The sequence below is a fragment of the Coturnix japonica genome, chromosome 38 (assembly GCF_054131305.1).
Source record: "Coturnix japonica strain WE chromosome 38, WE-NBRP24, whole genome shotgun sequence".
NCBI classification, from domain to species: domain Eukaryota; kingdom Metazoa; phylum Chordata; class Aves; order Galliformes; family Phasianidae; genus Coturnix; species Coturnix japonica.
The window spans coordinates 816,830-836,065 of record NC_140700.1 but is presented as its reverse complement, the minus strand read 5'-3'; the positions used below and the strand labels follow the sequence as shown (position 1 = coordinate 836,065).

Below are 19,236 nucleotides of genomic sequence, written 5' to 3'. Positions count from 1 at the left end.
CAAACACAAAACGCCCTCCTCGGATCCCGCCACTCACCCTTCCTTTGCCGGCTTCTCTCGCTCACCTTCAGGGCAGCGCCGGCCCCTCCAACCCGATGCAAACCGACTGCCTACAGTTCAGCCTTCAAAGGACGAGCAAAGCGCGAGCCACGGCTCGGCACCCGGCACAGCGCCCGCCGCGCTTCCCTGCAGGCAGCATCCCAAGGCCGCACCGACAGCTCGATGCTCGCACGGCCTTCCCCGGGACGAAGCCGCCCCCCGGCCCCCGCCGCACTCGGTGGCACCGCACGCATCGCCTCTGCGTGCCGCCAGCGCCGCGAGCTCCTCCCCCGACAGCCCCTCCGTGCCCCCGCACCGAGGCCCGACCCCGTTCGCAGCACAGAGCCCGCTCCTCCCGACCCCGCTCACCGGCCCCGCCAAGCCATGCCGCCATGGCCCGGAAGTGCTCACCGCCGCCTGCAGGAAGCACTTCCTGTCACGTGGCTCAGGCCGGGCTGGGGCCTGTTGGGGGGGGCGGCTGCCGGAAAAGGATCCAAAATTAACGTCTCGTTTCGTGTCTTTCCTCTCGCTTTCCCTCCTTCCCTTTCCCCTTCCTTTCTCGCCCTCGTCCCCCTCCCCTCCCCTCCCCTCCCTTTGCTTTCTGTCCACTCTCGGTATCCAGCTCTGCACCGGAGATGCCTCCTGCAGCTCATCTCCGCAGGCAATAAATGCTCGCGCTGTGTTTCTTTGGACGTGCGGATCGCAAACTCCATCAGCACAAAGCACTTACAAACAGGTGACTGTCCTTTCCCATCCTCTGCAGGTTTATGCAGAGCAGTAATACTTCCTCATGTCCAGCCTGAATCTCCCCTGCTGCAGCTTGAAGCCATTCCCTCTGGTCCTATCACTAATGACACGAGAGAAGAGGCCGACCCCCAGCTCACTACAACCTCCCTTCAGGAAGTTATAGAGAGCAATGAGGTCTCTGCTGAGCCTCCTCTTCTCCAGGCTGAACAATCCCAGCTCCTTCAGCCTCTCCTCATAAGGCCTGTGCTCCAGACCCTTCACCAGCTTTGTAGCCCTCCTCTGAACGCGTTCTAGGGCCTCAGTGTCTTTCCTGTAGTGAGGGGCCCAAAACTGGACACAGCACTCGAGGTGCGGCCTCCCCGGTGCTGAGTACAGGGGAACAATCACCTCTCTGCTCCTGCTGGCAACACTGTTGGTGATGCAAGCCAGGATGCCATTGGCCTTCTTATTATACAGTAAAGGAATCTCCTGAAAGGGAGACCAGAATATCTGGCAACATGAAACAAAGTTCTGATTCATAAAAGACTGGCAGCAAGGCCTGAATCTCTTGTGTAATATGCTCTTGATTTATCACGTTAGCACTAGGTGGAATAGAGATGCTTCCTGAGACGTGATAATCAAAACCTAGTCCAATGGCTTTAAAAAAGGCCTTTTGGAGATTACTCCTCCTTGGCTGTTTAAAATAAACTTAGATAGTACAAAAGGTTGAAAAAATTTTGGACAGCTCCCCAGGGACGGGGTGTTGTTAAATAGTTCCTTAAACAAACCACACCAACAGTCAGAAAAATACAACTGTAGGGTACAGATTATTGCTAATCTCGGAGAGGCTGAAAGTCAGCATGGCAGTTCAGTTTCCAAAGTTTAAGTCTCAGAACTTCTGTAAGTACAAAAAAAGTAATCACAACAGCAAAAACAAAGGAGAATACTTAATTAAGAGACGATGAAGACCCAAAGCAGAAGGCCCTGGATTTTGAAGGCAAAACAGCGCTTTTTCTTCCCTCTAGACATAACGCTTCAGTACCTTACAGTTGTTTGACTGTATAACTTCATCTGTCAGAACCAAACCAGCCCTGAGCTGTTCACCTCCATTGCAGCCATATCATATCACCCCATGCTGCTCTGTTTCTCAGATTCTCAGTGCAGGTCTCCAGATGACATGTATTACAGTAAGTTTGTCAGTATCCTCAGTAGTTCCATAGAACTTCTGGTTGTGATTGCACAGTTCTCAGGAAACTCACTCCCCTGGAATTAAACATTAAGAAGATGCCAAATCAGACTAAAATAACCTACTGACTGTATTTACATACATGCTTTGTCATCCACGTTACTAGGCTAAAAATGTAAACATCTTTGCTCAGCATATTAACTACTAAATGTATAGCAGAGGCAATTCCACCTACTCAGACTGTATTAAGTGACAAGGCAGTAGAGAACTGGGAAATCCTCTGAGGTGCCAGTCGTGCTGTAGCATACAAGCAGCTCATCTGAGCTTTTTAATGATTTATTAATGGAGTCAATTTGGTAGTTTTAGCACTGGTTATCAGAAAGGCACAGTTAGCAGTGTTGACGGTGCAGGATAACATCATAACGCATCCTTGCACTGTACAGCAGGTTAGACCAGGTCTGCCTCGACTAGACCTGAGTCTTGTTTTAACAAGCAGATGTCTGTCTGCACTGAAAGGAGATTCGTCCTCTGCCCAATTGATAGGGAAAATAGTAAATCTCTCAACCAATATGCTACTCATGTATCCCCTGTATAGCCCTGGACCATGACCCATGTAGGGGTGTTAGACTATTGTGAAATTATAAAACAACAGAGTTAGACAATAATAGTGCTGACATTGCTATTTACTAGTTAATAAGTTAAAATCATAAGACAGATGGAATGGACTGGTCTAGCTCAGATGGCTCGGATGAAAGAAGATAATGAATTTTTGACAAGTTCAGAAGAAGAATAACACGTGAAGCATGAAGTCTGGGCCTAAAATGGAACACAGCGTTTTGGGAAAGAAGAACCGAAGATAGATTGATTAGTCTCGAGAATGGATAACATAAGTGATGTAATGTTCTTATACAGGCCAGGATGCTGTTGGCCTTCTTGGCCACCTGGGCACACTGTCGGCTCATGTTCAGCTGAGCATCGACCAACACCCCCAGGTCCCTTTCCTCTTCACATCCATCCAGCCACTCTGCTCCAAGTCTACAGCACTGCATGGGGTTATTGTGGCTAAAGTGCAGGACCCGGCAGTTGGCCTTGTTGCACCTCATCCCATTAACCTCAGCCCAGTGATTCAGCCTATCCAAATCCCTTTGGAGGGCCTCCCTACCCTCAGGTAGATCAACACCACCTCCCAACTGGGTGTCAACTGCAAACATTCTTAGTGTGCACTCAATTCTTTCATCTAGGTTATCAATGAAGATGTTAAACAAGACGGGCCCTAGAACCAACCGCTGGGGGACACCACTTGTAACGGGTCGCCAGCCGGATTTAACTCCATAAACCACTACCCCCTGGGCTCGCCCCTCCAGCCAGTTCCTTACCCAAAGAAGGGTCTACCTGTCTAGGCCATGGGCAGCCAGTTTCCTCAGGAGAATACTGAGACCCATAAGAGACCCCATGGAGGCACATAGGGACCACATTGTAACCCATAGATACCCATAGGAAGACATTTGGGCCCCGCTGAGACCCATAAGACACCACATAGAGACCCCATAGAGGCACATAGCAACCCATACGTGGGACATTGGGACACATAGTGACCCATAGTGACCCATAGGGAGACACTGGGACCCATAGGGGGACATTGGGACACATAGGGACCCCATGGATTACAGTGGGGGACAGTGAGACCCTTAGAGACACATAGGGACCCCGCTGAGACCCATTAGAGACTACATAGAGGCACATAGGGACCACACTGAAACCCATAGATACCCACAGGAAGACATTTAGGCCCAGAGATACCCATAAGACACCCCATAGAGACCCCATAGAGGCACATAGAAACCCATAGGGGGGACATTGGGACACACAGGGACACATAGTGACCCATAGGGAAACACTGGGGCCCATAGGGGGACATTGGAACACATAGGGACCCCATGGATTACAGTGGGGGACAGTGAGACCCTTAGAGACACATAGGGACCCCGCTGAGACCCATAAGAGACCACATAGAGGCACATAGGGACCACATTGAAACCCATATATACCCATAGGAAAACATTTGGCCCCAGAGATACCCATAAGAGACCCCATAGAGACCCCATAGAGGCACATAGCAACCCATAGGAGGGACATTGGGACACAAAGGGACACATAGTGACCCACAGGGAGACACTGGGACCCATAGGGGGACATTGGGACACATAGGGACCCCATGGATTACAGTGGGGGACAGTGAGACCCTTAGAGACACATAGGGACCCCGCTGAGACCCATTAGAGACTACATAGAGGCACATAGGGACCACACTGAAACCCATAGATACCCACAGGAAGACATTTAGGCCCAGAGATACCCATAAGACACCCCATAGAGACCCCATAGAGGCACATAGAAACCCATAGGGGGGACATTGGGACACACAGGGACACATAGTGACCCATAGGGAAACACTGGGGCCCATAGGGGGACATTGGGACACATAGGGACCCCATGGATTACAGTGGGGGACAGTGAGACCCTTAGAGACACATAGGGACCCCGCTGAGACCCATAAGAGACCCCATAGAGGAACATAGGGACCACACTGAAACCAATAGATACCAATAGGAAGACATTTGCACCCAGATATACCCATAAGAGACCAGATAGAGACCCCATAGAGGCACATAGCAACCCATAGGGGGGACATTGGGACACATAGTGACCCATAGTGGCCCATAGGGAGACACTGGGACACATAGGGGGACACTGGGACACATAGGGACCCCATGGATTACAGTGGGGGACAGTGAGACCCTTAGAGACACATAGGGACCCCGCTGAGACCCATAAGAGACCCCATAGAGGCAAATAGGGACCACATTGAAACCCATAGATACCAATAGGAAGACATTTGGGCCCAGATATACCCATAAGAGACCCTATAGAGACACAATAGAGGCACATAGCAACCCATTGGGTGGACATTGGGACACATAGGGACACATAGTGACCCATAGGGAGACACTGGGACACATAGGGACACATAGGGACACATAGGGACCCCATGGATTACAGTGGGGTACAGTGAGACCCATAGAGACACATAGGATCCCCGTTGAGACCCATTAGAGACCCCATAGAGGCACATAGGGAAAACATTGAAACCCATAGATACCCATAGGAATACATTTGGGCCAAGTGATACCCATAAGAGACCAGATAGAGACCCCATAGAGGCACATAGCAACCCATAGGGGGAACATTGGGACACAAAGGGACACATAGTGACCCATAGGGAGACACTGGGACCCATAGGGGGACATTGGGACACATAGGGATCCCATGGATTACAGTGGGGTACAGTGAGACCCATAGAGACACATAGGGACCCCGCTGAGACCCATTAGAGACCACATAGAGGCACATAGGGACCACATTGAAACCCATAGATACCCATAGGAAGACATTTGCGCCCAGATATACCCATAAGAGACGCCATAGAGACCCCATAGAGGCACATAGCAACCCATAGGGGGGACATTGGGACACATAGGGACACATAGTGACCTGTAGGGAGAAACGGGGACCCATAGGGGGAAATTGGGACACATAGGGACACATAGGGGGACACTGGGACACATAGGGACCCCAGGGATTACAGTGGGGGACATTGAGACCCATAGAGACACATAGGGACCCCGCTGAGACCCATAGGAGACTCCATAGAGGATCGTAGGTGTCATGGTTTTGTAATTTTGTAATTTTTCTATCAGTATTCCACATCATAACATCATGTAAAGTATGGATACTTCTATTGAATGTGCAGTCCACAGAAGAAGACTACATATCCCAGAGAACAACAGGGTTAATGATAAGTCATGGGACCAGGACGCTGTATAATCTCGTTCCCAGGCTGGAGTGCCCTCCTTCTTCTCTCGAACTTCTCGGAGAGTGGGAAGCGTTCCAGCCGGGTCGCCTAGAGTTCACAGTAGGACTCTCGGTTTTCGGGGACTGTCTCTCTCTGTTTGTTCGATTTGTTAGCCTCAATTATATTATATTGTGTTATCTTGTATTTCGATATCATATTTAGTAAAATAAGTTTTTCCTCCTTAGATTGTCACTTTTTTATCCCATTCCCTTTTTCCCCTTCCTTTCTGGGCCCTGGGGGGGGCGGGGGGGGGGGGGGGGGGGCACGGGGTGGCTTCCCCTGTCACGGGCATAGGTAAATCTAAGTAATCCGTGATAGATTTTTGGTGGAGGATGCGGGCATAGAGATTTTTTAGCTTTTAGAACGACTCTCTCTTTACTCTTAAAGAGCTTCGTTAGGGGAGTGTTATCTTTTCGTAGCTGCTCACTGAGAACGTGACCTTGAAATACCAGACAAATTGTCAACATTAAGGGCTGCTGTACATTCTCAGCATTGCTATCTAACTTTTGTGTAGAAAACAAAGGGATTTCTTTCTCCCTTAGAGCAAAGCTAGCAAGCTCTGACTTTTACAGAGCCTGCCAGCTATGAATCCACTCTTCATCCCAGTTGCTCTGTTTAAGGGATTGATAGCAATTATGATCTTCTTAAAGCATTGGTCAACTATTAACACCATAATTTGGTGTTGTGGAATTGTGCAGGTATATAGCCTAATAAGGTGGATACTGATGGAGACACCTGCCTGGTACTTTTATGAGATGTGGTATGGTCAGAATTTTGGCACCTACACCCCAGATGGAATTGTGAATCTTACAAGTACTTTCATCCCAGATGGAACAGGCAATTTTACAAACACCACCATGTTTAATTCATTGTACAGGCTAAAAAAACCCTTTTTATTTAGGTTGTACTCTCAGATTTCCACACGCCTTTCAATAACTGAGATAGGGTTCATACTTGCATCCATGTTATCATTATCAATGAATGCATATATGTTCCTATGCATTTGTTCTATGCGGAAGTCTCCTCCAGAACCAGAGAATGATGACTGGCAGGGAATATGGAAAGGTTTAGGAAAAGTCTTAGAAGCATGGGGACCCACAGTGTCATGGGATTTCACTCTTGAACACCTAAGGGACCCTAAGAAATTAAGTGAGTATTTGGGTCAGAGATCTAAGGAGGTAAACCTTATGTGGGGTTTGGCTTATGCATACCGTGCTTTGTATCATACTATTCTGGAGAGAGAGAGTTTCCGATCTGAGATTCAAGCCCAAGTTAATTCTGATCAGTCACAGGAGGCATCAGTAGCAATATCAGTTGCCCCTGTGGAAGGCAAGAAATGGAAACGGGTGTCCATGCGTTTAGAACGAAAAGAAGGAGAAGCAGAGGGGGGGGGCAGCAGAAAACCCAGGTGCCGGGCATGGAGCAGTACCGAAAAAAGCAAAGGGAAAAACCAAGAGGCATGAAGAAGAGACTGATGATGAGGAGGAAATCACCTATCGTCGACCTCTGAAGCTGACTGAAATCCATTGCTCAAGAAAGGAGTTTACACGGCGTCAAGATGAAGGTATCCTTGCTTGGTTGCTTCGCTGCTGGGACAACGGGGCCAACAGCTTGTCTCTAGATGGTAATGAAGCTCGCCAACTAGGAAGCATTGCCCAAGATGCAGGTATTGACAGAGGTATTAGCAGATGTTCGGATGGAGCTGCCACTCTCTTGTTGCGGCTGTTAGAAGCCGTGAGAGAAAGGTACCCCTATAAGGATGCTTTGAAGCCTAAATTTAATAGTTGGAATACTGTCCAAAAAGGTATTCAGTGCCTGAGGGAATTGGCCATGGCGAAAATGTTGTACAACCCTGATCCAAGCGAACATGATCCTGAGAGAGTGAGGGCCGATCCTGACATGTGGCAGAAAATCACAACTACAGAACCAGAGAGAATTGCACAGACATTGGTAACAGCATCTAGAGGATTCAAGGACAGATGGCCCCAAGTTGTTGAGCTGTTTATAATACTTCAAACCGTCGATCAGCAGCACCCCCAGCTGCATTCCGCAGTTTCTGCCATCTCACGGCTAGAAAACCGACTAGATGAAATGTGCAAGAAATTGTTTCCATCAACTAATCGTAATGATCCCGTAATAGTATCAGAAACAACTGATGAAGGTCAATCCTCGTACGGGCCAAGAGGTGTAATGAAGGATCTGATCAAACTAGTCCAGTCCTACTCCTCACCTGCATCATCAAAAGTCTCAGCTGTTAAACGCACACGCTTCCCAGCTCGAGCAAAGAACAACAGTACGATTGCACTGCGTGTTTCCATGTGGCGCTACCTACGTGACCGTGGAGAAGACATGAGGAAGTGGCATGATCAGCCTACTTCTGCACTACGAGCACGGGTGAAAGAACTACTAGACATACCAACCACCAGTGGAGTTGCTCCAGTCATCACAGGTAATCAATAGAGGGGCCCTGCCCTCAGTCAGGGGAGGAAAAGTGATAATAGAGTTTATTGGACTGTGTGGATTCGATGGCCTGGCACATCAGAACCACAGGAATATAAGGCGCTGGTGGATACCAGTGCACAGTGCACCCTAATGCCCTCCAGTCATGAAGGGACAGAATCAATCCATATTTCTGGAGTGACTGGGGGCTCTCAAGAATTGACTGTGCTGGAGGCTGAAATAAGCCTCACTGGCAAAGACTGGCAAAAACATCCTATCGTGACTGGCCCAGGGGCTCCATGTATACTGGGTATTGATTACCTCAGAAGGGGGCATTTCAAGGATCATAAGGGGTATCGATGGGCCTTTGGGATAGCTGCTGTAGATATGGACAACATTAAGCAGCTGTCTGTTTTGCCTGGCCTGTCAGAGGACCCGTCTGTTTTGGGGCTGCTATGAGTAAAAGAGCAGCAGGTACCGATTGCTACAAAGACAGTGCACAGACGGCAGTATCGCACCAACAGGGATTCCTTGCTCCCCATTCATGATTTGATTCGCCAGTTGGAGAATCAGGGAGTGATCAGTAAAACTCACTCACCTTTTAACAGTCCCATATGGCCGGTGCGTAATGCCAGTGGAGAATGGAGGCTGACAGTAGACTACCGTGGCCTGAATGAGGTCACACCCCCATTGAGCGCTGCTGTGCTGGACATGTTGGAACTCCAGCACAAGCTGGAGTCAAAAGCAGCCAAATGGTATGCCACCATTGACATTGCCAATGCCTTCTTCTCTATTCCTTTGGCTGCAGAATGTAAGCCACAGTTTGCCTTCACCTGGAGGGGCATTCAGTATACTTGGAACCGTTTGCCCCAGGGGTGGAAACACAGCCCAACCATTTGCCATGGGTTGGTCCAAAATGTACTGGAACAGGGTGGTGCTCCTGAACACCTGCAGTACATTGATGACATTGTTGTGTGGGGTGATACAGCAGAAGAGGTTTTCACAAAAGGAGAGCAGATAATCCAAATTCTTCTACAAGCCGGCTTTGCTATTAAGCGAAGCAAAGTAAAAGGACCTGCCCAGGAAATTCAGTTCTTAGGTATAAAGTGGCAGGATGGACGTCGTCACATCCCAAAAGATGTGATCGACAGAATCACTGCTATGTCTCCACCAACTAGCAAGAAAGAGACACAATCTTTCCTGGGTGCAGTGGGCTTTTGGAGGATGCACATTCCAAACTACAGCCTCATTGTAAGCCCCCTTTATCAGGTGACGCGGAAGAAGAATGATTTTGCATGGGGCCCTGAGCAGCAGCAGGCTTTCGAACAGATTAAACAAGAGATAGCCCGTGCTGTAGCCCTGGGGCCAGTACAGACTGGACAGGATGTAAAGAACATCCTCTATACTGCTGCTGGAGAGAAAGGCCCCACTTGGAGTTTGTGCCAAGGAGCCTCAGGAGAGACCCAAGTCCGACCCCTGGGATTCTGGAGTCGATCATATAAGGGGTCTGAAGAGTGCGACACTCCAACTGAGAAGGAGATCTTAGCCGCGTATGAGGGGGTTTGGGCTGCTTCCGAAGTAGTTTGGACTGAAATGCAGCTCCTTTTGGCACCTCGACTGCCAGTGCTGAACTGGATGTTCAAAGGACAGGTTCCCTCCACTCATCGTGCTACTGATGTCACTTGGAGCAAGTGGATTACGCTGATTACACAGCGAGCGTGAATGGAAAACCTCAATCGTCCAGGAATCCTAGAGGCAATCATAGACTGGCCTGAAGATAAAAGGTTTGGAACATCACCAGCAGAAGAGGTGTCACGTGCTAAAGAGGCCCCACCATACAACGAATTACCAGAAAATGAAAAGAAATATGCCCTATTCACAGACGGATCATGTCGCATTGTAGGGAAGCATCGCAAATGGAAAGCTGCTGTGTGGAGCCCCACACGACAGGTTGCAGAGGCCACTGAAGGCAAGGGAGAATCAAGTCAGTTTGCAGAGGTAAAAGCTGTCCAGCTGGCCTTAGATGTTGCTGAACGGGAGAGGTGGCCAATGCTGTATCTTTATACTGACTCATGGATGGTGGCAAATGCATTATGGGGGTAGTTACAGTGGTGGGAACAAAATAACTGGCAACAGAGGGGTAAATCTGTTTGGGCCGCTGAATTATGGAAGGACATTGCTGCCCGAACAAAGAATATGGTTGTAAAGGTGCGTCATGTGGATGCACATGTGCCCAAAAGTCGGGCTACTGAAGAACAACAAAACAACCATCAGGTAGATAATGCTACCAGAATTGAGGTGGCTCAAATCGACTTGGACTGGCAGAATAAGGGCAAATTATTTCTAGCTCGATGGGCTCATGAGACCTCAGGTCATGAAGGAAGAGACGCGAAATATAAGTGGGCCAGAGTCCGAGGGGTGGACTTAATCATGGACGCTATTGCGCAGATTAATCATGATTGTGAAACATGCCGTAATTAAACAAGGAAAAAGGATGAAACATCTCTGGGATGAAGGGCGGTAGCAAAAGTATAAATATGGGGAGGCGTGGCAGGTTGATTATATCACCTTGCCACGATCTCACAGTGGTAAGTGTTATGTACTCACCATGGTAGAGGCAACCACTGGGTGGCTTGAAACATACGCAGTACCCCATGCTACTGCTCGAAACACCATATTAGGTCTTGAGAAACAAGTCCTATGGCGACATGGCACCCCAGAAAGAATTGAATTTGATAATGGGACACATTTCAAAAATTCCCTTATAAATACTTGGGCCAAAGATCATGGCATTGATTGGATATATCATATTCCCTACCATGCACTAGCTTCTGGTAAAATTGAACGATATAATGGGTTGTTAAAAACTATGTTGAAAGCAATGGGTGGTGGAACATTTAAGCACTTTGAGAAGAATCTGGCAGAAGCCACTTGGTTGGTCAATACTAGAGGATCTGTCAGTTGTGATGGTCCTAGTCAATCTAGCCCCCTACTGAAGGCTTTATGATCGTTAATGGCTTTACGATCTCTCGCCTCCAACTGAAGCAGTAGTTAGACCAATTACCAAGTGACACCAAGGTGGTAGCGTGGTAAAATGGCGATTTATTGAAGCACACACGACCTTATATAACCTTTGTCCACTTCGTCTACGCCTACTGTATTACACGTAGCAAGATTCTTCCAGAATATGGGGAAGGGCCTGTCACGTCACAGCCCGATAACATCCCCGTATTTCGCCTAATACAACATTTCCCCCTCCCCATGCTTAAAAGGCTTAACCCGTTACAATACGCAACAATATCTCTCCATCTTCCTCTTCACCTTCTTTGCCTTCTTCTGATTCTTCCTTAGCACCTTCCTCCTCTTCTTCAGCCTCTTCACCTCCTGCTTCTATAGAGTTTGCAGATTTCACACATATATACAAGGTCACACATTTATAGGTCTATAAGCTTATAGATTTATATTGTGTAAACTTCTCTTTAAATCTTAACACCTAAATCTCACCTTAAAGCCTATCTTGCATCTTATGATACTCTATTTGCATATTAACCATTCTTTCAGCCATGCGTTGCAGGCAGCCTAGCAAGCATTGAAACACACACGGCACACAAGCCATAAATGCGAGGAATATGAGAAGCCCTATCAGCACTACCTTAAGCAATTGCTTGAACCATGGTGCAATACCACCAAACCAACTCTCCAACCAGTTACCAAAAGGATCATCTTGGATGCCAATCTTCTTGGTGTGATCTTTTAACCACTCCAACTTCTTGTGCAATGACTCACTATGATCACTCAAGTTAAAACAACACATCCCATCAAAGTCTTTACAACCATGACCCTGTGCGAGAAGCAAGAAATCAATTGCTGCTCTGTTTTGAAGCATAGCATGTCTAATACTGTCAGTGTCTTCAAGTAGCTCACTCAGCAGTGTGGAAGTCATGTTAGCCTGTTTCACGGACCAGCAAGCGAGTCTCTCTATCTCTTTTAGCGCCTGCGCTGCAGCTGCTCCTGGTGCAAAAATAGATGCAAAAATCCTTGCTGTTGGTCCCCAAAGTTGAACTTTGTCACCACAGTCCGATGCCAGTGTGTGAATGCTCCGTCTCTTCCGAGATTTCGTCATGTTTCTGGTCAGGCGCACCCAGTCGAGGGCTCGTGGGGACAAGATGGTTAACCGTCCCAAATAACAAGGTCCTCCCACTGCATTTGATGGTATACCTTGCCATGCACGGTCACCACAAATCAAGAATATACCCGGTGGCAGTGCTTTCGCAGTGGAGTTGTTCCAGATGTATTTTTCTAGCCCCTGTTCTTTTGCCCTGGGTTCAAAACAGCAGCCTTTTGCATACTTGCTGCTGAGATTACAATTTATTCCCCGTTGAGAACCATCAGGCCTCGACACATTAATGACACCAGGGTTACTCACCCAATGTTCAGGCAGACAATAACTACTATTTTCCCTAGGTGTGGATGTGTTAGGAAGGAAGCCACAATATGACCCTTCCCAGGTAAATAGCTCTGTATTGTGTGGATAGACGGTAGTGAATGGATCTGATCTATTTTTCCGTGCATTCCAATAAGGACCTTGAGGTGTGAGAAGATCTAAAATATTTGAATGGCTCCTCTCGTGGTTAAATCTTGCAAAGCCAATACATCCAGGAGACCACCAATAGCCTCCCTCTTTATCCCATGTATCGTTAGGTACCTGTTGAGACCCCAATATCTGCAGCTCTTGGGGATCCCAAGGAAGAGTGACATTCAGTGTACAAACAACACATGCTATCCTTTTGCTGGCAAGGATTACAGTGTCATTCCCTAAATCTCTACGTGTGATGTTAATAGCTGTTAGTGCACAGAATTCTCTGCACGGATCTTGTATGGGATTATATGATCTTACGTATCCCTGAAACTCAGAGGAGTTCCCCCATATAGGAATCCCAATTAAACATGTTTGAAATGGCGAGGTAGTTGATTGCAGGCTAAGACAGAAATCCGTCCTGCCTGTTTGTTTCGCCCAAGTAACCCACAGATTCCCAGGTTGTTGGATCAAGTGAACACCCCCCACCGGCGACCAACATAAAGACAAAAGACATAGCAGCATCAAAATGGTGTCTCTCGTTGGCAGCAGGGGTTGTTTCTCTGGGTCCTTTGGGTTCTTGAGTCTCAAGAATTTCTTCGGTATCCAGATGAAAGATCTTCTTCTGCGCTCCACCAGTTCAGGATTCCTTGGGCGGCCGATCAAGAGGTCCTGGAAGAGGATACTCAGCTCTTGTTATTTCCCTGACATTTTCTTTTTCACCACCAACCTCTGGCTTAATTTTTCTCGATGGCACCCAACGTATGTCTCCTGTGCCTTTGCATTTTACTGCTGCGTACCCCCTTCCCCAGACTAGTATGGACCATCCCGACTCCCAGGACCCATTATCCACCTTGATCTTTACTGGCGGGCCTTCTTCAATGATTCTTGGCCGCCAATGTTTCTGGGTGGGGGTCCTGGAATTTTCTCCTCGCTCAAAGTGATTTAGTGCATACAGTGCGCGGGCCAAGATTTCCCCTTGTTGTGATACTGGGATCTTTCCCGAATAGCCTTCCCCCTCCCCAAGGACACAAATCTTTTCCTTGAGGAGGCGGTTAGCCCTTTCAACGATAGCTTGGCCCTGCGAATTTCCCGGAATGCCTGTGGTGTGTGTGATATTCCAGCGAGCTAACCAATCTTTGGACGAACGCGAAATAAAGCAAGAACCATTGTCTGTTTTTATGTGGCGCGGCATTCCCAAAACTGCTATAGCCGTGGCCCAATGGTGTTGTGCTGCTGTAGAACTGACACGACCATGTTGTGTGGCTACAATGACGGTAGAGGACGTGTCAATAGTCACAGCCAGCCACTGTCGTGGGGCCATCCGTGGTTCCATTGTGAAGTCTGTTTGCCAGACGTCTAATGGAGCGAGACCACGAGGATTAACCCCCGCTCCTAAAGCTGGCGCAGAATTACAGTGAGGGCAGGTTTGCACTACCTCCCTAGCGACTGTAATCGGGATAAAACAGGCTCGAGCCAGTGCCTTGGCCCCTATGTGAAGTGCTGAATGAAGATCACGAGCTTCCTGCAAAGTGCACACCTGGTTCCCTGCTATCCGGTCAGCCATGTCGTTTCCTGCTGTAAAGAAACCTGGCACCTCAGAGTGGCTACGAACATGAAGGATGGCAACGGGTGCAACCCTGATAGCTAAAGCATCCTCTAACAGGGCTGCAGCTGCTGTACTCGGTTGCCCTTCCTTTCCCATCCGTAGCAGCATTTTTGCCACGAACACAGAATCCGTGACAGCATTGCAAGGCTTCGTGGGCCAAAGATGTAGTGCCACTGCCATAGCCCTAGCCTCGAGCATCTGAACACTTGCTGTCTTGTCTGTTATCATCTTGTAACTCCAGCCACCCTCAACTGTTTGCCACACAGCCACCCCCTGGCCCGTTGATGACGAAGCATCAGTGAAGACTGTAGGACCGTTCACAGGGGTGTCCAGGACCCTGTGTCGCAATGATATCTGGAGGGGTTTTGCCAGTTCAAAAATTGGCAGTGAGTCTGAATAGCAAAACTTTCCGCTGAAGTCATAAACAGCCAATGACACCTCATCTGGCAGAGGTTGCACATTTCGAAAAGCTCCTGGTAAATAGATGACTTCCAAGTCCTTCCCGAAAGCTCTGATCGCAGTGAGGCGAGCCTTTCGCAGCAAATATGACAGCTGTTCTAGCCATGTGGTAAATGCTCTCACCGGCTGAGCAGAAAATAACCATGACAGTGGGCGTGGCCGAGAGTTCAAAGCATGCCCAATCACTGCAGCTGAACCATGCTGGCACCTAGTGACCGCAGCCTCCAACGGGCGATCAGGTTCCCACCTGGCAAGGGCATTGGTGGAGCAGGCTGACAGTATCTCCTGCCAGGCTGACTCCATCTCTGGATTCCAATGCCTCTCCTCTTGTGGGACTGATCCCTTCAGTTGATCATAGAAAGGTTTCATGAGGCGCGGAGGGATGCCAATGGCATTCCTCACCCATTGCAGTGCCCCCACCAACTTCTGCACATCCCATAAGTTTGTAATTTGAGGCTTAATCTCCAGCCCCTCCGGGATTACTGTGGAAGATCCAAATTTATAGCCCAGGAATTCAATCCCTGGTTCTCTCTGGATCTTTTCCTGAGAGATCACAAACCCTGCAGAGATGAGGGTGCGGACGATCTGCCCCTCCAACGTTTTCAACTGAGCATCATCAGGTGCAACAAGCAGCAAATCATCCATGTAATGGGCGATTTGGCATCCTGGCAGTGCCTTTCTCACTGGTTCTATGACTCTGCTCACCACAAGTTGACAGATCGTAGGTGAACAGACCATACCTTGCGGAAGAACCTTCCACTGGTACCTCTGAGCTGGCTCTCGATTATTTACAACCGGAACTGTGAATGCAAAGGCTTCCCTATCCTGTTTAGCCAATGGGATAGAGAAGAAACAATCCTTTAGATCAATGACCATCAGAGGCCATCCCTGTGGGACTGCTGACAACAAAGGTCCCCCTTGCTGGACAGGACCAAAGGGGATGATCTGTGAATTGACTGCTCGGAGATCGTGGAGCAGCCGAAACGATCCAGAGGCCTTATGAATGACAAAGATGGGCGTGTTCCAATTGCTAAGCGATGACTCTATATGGCCTAGTGCAAGTTCTCTGGAAACAAGCTGTATGAGCGCTGCCAATTTTTTAGCAGGAATGGGCCACTGATCCACCCAAACAGGAGATGTATCCTGTTTCCAACGCAGCGGAATCGCATGCTGCAGCGCCAAGTGGTGGACAGTGGCCCTTAGGATAAATTTGTCAGCCGTAACCCAATGAGAAGAAGAAGATCTCTGCCTAGCAGAGATCCCCTGATCGGAGCTATATTGGGGGTGATGAAAACAGTTTTTTCTATTGAGCCATCTCGATTGATGATTGAAATTCCCACTTCCGCATCCGACACAGAGGTGGTCATTTCACCCCCCACCCCTATCAGGACCTTTGATGTTGCAACCTTTGGCCACTGGAATGGCCAATCGCGCTCTGCAATAACAGTAACATCTGCACCAGAGTCCAACAAAGCTGTAAGGTACACCGTCCTAGGACCTAGTGTAGGCACTCCAGGGTCCAACGTCATCATGACCCTCACCAATGGCCTATCACCTAGATCCATGGTCAGCGCCACCGTGTGGTCAACACGCTTGGCCCATTTTAATGAAGCGGGAAGGGGCCCTGGGCCGCTGGCACCCTCCCGTTCCAGTTTCCCTGCGGCAAGACCTCAAATTTTCGACAGTGACGCGCAACATGTCCAACCCCATTGCACAACTGACAACGTTTTCCTTGCGGCTTGCTCTGCCCAGCTTTCTTGGGGCATTGTGCTTTAAAATGACCATGCTGCCCACACTTGAAACACGGACCTTTTCCCTTCTCATCCCCGGTGCGAGCTGCCATCATCACTGCAGATTTAATCGCAGAGCTGACTTCGGCAGCCATTCCCTGCACGGCAGTTGCCAAGCCATCATTATTGGAGGGAGTATTTTTCTGATGATCTAGCACATATTTGATAATCTCCCCTGGGGTGTTCAAAGTTCCAGGAGCTGCCCTAATTATCTGCTGAACGTCCGGGAGCGACTTTTGCTTGAGACAGTCTATCACAACCAAAGGCTGGACTCCCTTCGGGAGGTCAGACCCTTCAATGGCACGAATCAAGCGATTTGCAAAATCAGAAAATGACTCAGAAGGCTCCTGTTTGATGTCGGACCACGGGAGCACAGGCTCCGCAACTTTAGCCACTGTCAGCAGAGCCTGAAAGGCTGCCTTTGTAAGCGCAGCTAACTCCCCCGCTCTCAGCCCTCTTGCTTGACCCTCCGGGGACCCCACCATACCATCTGCTAGTCCCTGAAGGCGCAAGAGAGTAGTTCTTTCAACCCTAGCTCCACGGCCCTGACCTGTATGCGCATTAGCCGGATGATTGTTATTACGAGCTGCCTCAGCGACAACAGCCTGAAGCAATCTATTCCATTCATCATACCACAGCGTGTACTGCACGGGCTCAAGAATCACTCTCATGAGACTGACCACATCGTACGGCAGGAGACTCGAGGCCATGAGAGCCTCAATTGCTGACATAGTTACCGGAGAACGCAAGCCCTTGTTCTTAACTAACTCTGCAAGGCGAGTAATCGCCTTGGAATCCAGAGGGGTCCAAGCCGGACCATCCTGTTTCACTATTATCGGGAGGGCAAAAGCTGTTGTTTCCGGGTCGGCTGTCTGGAGGTCCTCCCTTGTCTGGGCCCAATCAGTGAAAGTGGGTGGGCTCCACGGTACGGGTGCCGTGGGGCCACATCCCCCTTGGGCGGCCCCCTGGGCGGCCCACGCAGGACCACATCCCCCTTGGGTGGCACCTTGGGCGGCTTGGCCAGCCCCTTGGGCGGGCCACATGAAATCATCACACCCACATTCACCTTCACTATCACATGGGTTGGCACAATCCCCCCCTTTCTCGGCATACGCACAGCAACAGGCGGGACCCGACAACGAAGAAGTACCACCCCTCCTTACACTTTTCCTTGGTGACACCACACCTCCCCCTTTCAGCTCTGGTGGGACCACACCTCCTCCTTTCAGCTCTGGTGGCACCACCATGCCTCCCCCCTTTCTCTCTCCCTTGTCCTTGTTCTTATCAGGTACAGTAGCAACATCGCATTCCTCGAGGGGCTTCCCTCCCCCTTCATCCCTGTAGGTGTCCAATGAAGGATACGAGGAGTTAGGATAGGGGGGCGGAGGCGGGGTGTCCTCCTGTTCAGGGCTGCCTTCTGGAATGTCCGTCTCAGGCGAAGGAACAGGTGTGTTCGGGGGAGCCGGCGCCATCTTGCCTTGCACTGAATCTGTAAGAGAGTCAAGACTCCCCCCCCGGCCTCCCCCCGTCTCCAAACCCAGAATGTCTCTAGCACGTTGGTTTGCTAGCTTCTCCTCCCGTGCTGCTTTCAGCGCCTCCAAGATAAGTCCCCATACTTTGAATTCTGATACTTTTCGAGTGGCCAGCGACCTTTGAGATAGTGCGGCCGTAATTCCATCCCATCTGCCAGGATTGTATAAATCAGACGGGTTTGTTAAAAGCCCTTCCTTTTCCAGCAGCGAAAGAACTGCTGTTACCTCCTTTTTGGAAGGAGCCTGTTTCCCACAGTGAAGTTTGCAAGCGTGAAGAATTACCTTGATAACGGCTTCCATGTCGCCCCGGCCGAACGTAGTTCTCCTGGCCGCTCCCTGGCGCTTCCCCGAAGGTTCCTGGGGGTCCCCGAGATTCCGAGATTCCGGGATTCCGAGCTCGCTCTCCCACCTGTCGAAGAGTGATGGCCACTCCTCTTCGACCCTGGGCTTCCACTACTCCGCGACGAGAGGATTCGCTACCGCAGTGGGATCCTGCTGCCGTTTAGCAGACAACTACCTTGCTCCAAAAGTCCCTAATCACGCCTAATCGTGACGAATCACGTCGGCGGTCACCATTTGAAGGCTTTATGATCGTTAATGGCTTTACGATCTCTCGCCTCCAACTGAAGCAGTAGTTAGACCAATTACCAAGTGACACCAAGGTGGTAGCGTGGTAAAATGGCGATTTATTGAAGCACACACGACCTTATATAACCTTTGTCCACTTCGTCTACGCCTACTGTATTACACGTAGCAAGATTCTTCCAGAATATGGGGAAGGGCCTGTCACGTCACAGCCCGATAACATCCCCGTATTTCGCCTAATACAACACCTACACACTATAGAAGGAGATAAGGTCCCTGTTGTACATGTAAAGAACATGTTGGGAAAAGCTGTTTGGGTCCTTCCAGCTTCTGGAAAGGGCAAACCTATCCACGGAACTGTCTTTGCCCAGGGACCTGGGTG

At 49.3% G+C, this 19,236-nt stretch overlaps 2 protein-coding genes across 15 annotated transcripts in view; both read right to left on the bottom strand.

Moving 5' to 3' along the window:
• The window catches only part of LOC116652619 (E3 ubiquitin-protein ligase Itchy-like), a 260,369-nt gene that overhangs the window by 6,761 nt on the left and 234,372 nt on the right, over positions 1–19,236 (bottom strand). For 5 of the 14 annotated variants that reach the window (XR_014938693.1, XR_014938698.1, XM_085526999.1 and 2 more), the window contains exon 1: positions 409–460. The exons of 2 other annotated variants lie outside the window; for them this stretch is intronic. The gene's annotated coding sequence lies outside the window, so the exon portion shown is untranslated. Of the gene's footprint in view, positions 1–37; positions 461–769; positions 1,116–19,236 lie in introns of those variants that run through there. 7 more of the 14 variants (XR_014938695.1, XM_085526996.1, XM_085526993.1 and 4 more) reach the window with 3 other exon arrangements.
• LOC146754747 (uncharacterized) lies at positions 16,147–19,098 on the bottom strand. The gene is given in 2 exon segments (XM_085526978.1): positions 16,147–16,533; positions 16,536–19,098. Coding segments are annotated over 2 exon segments (2,421 nt in total). The 5' UTR covers positions 18,570–19,098.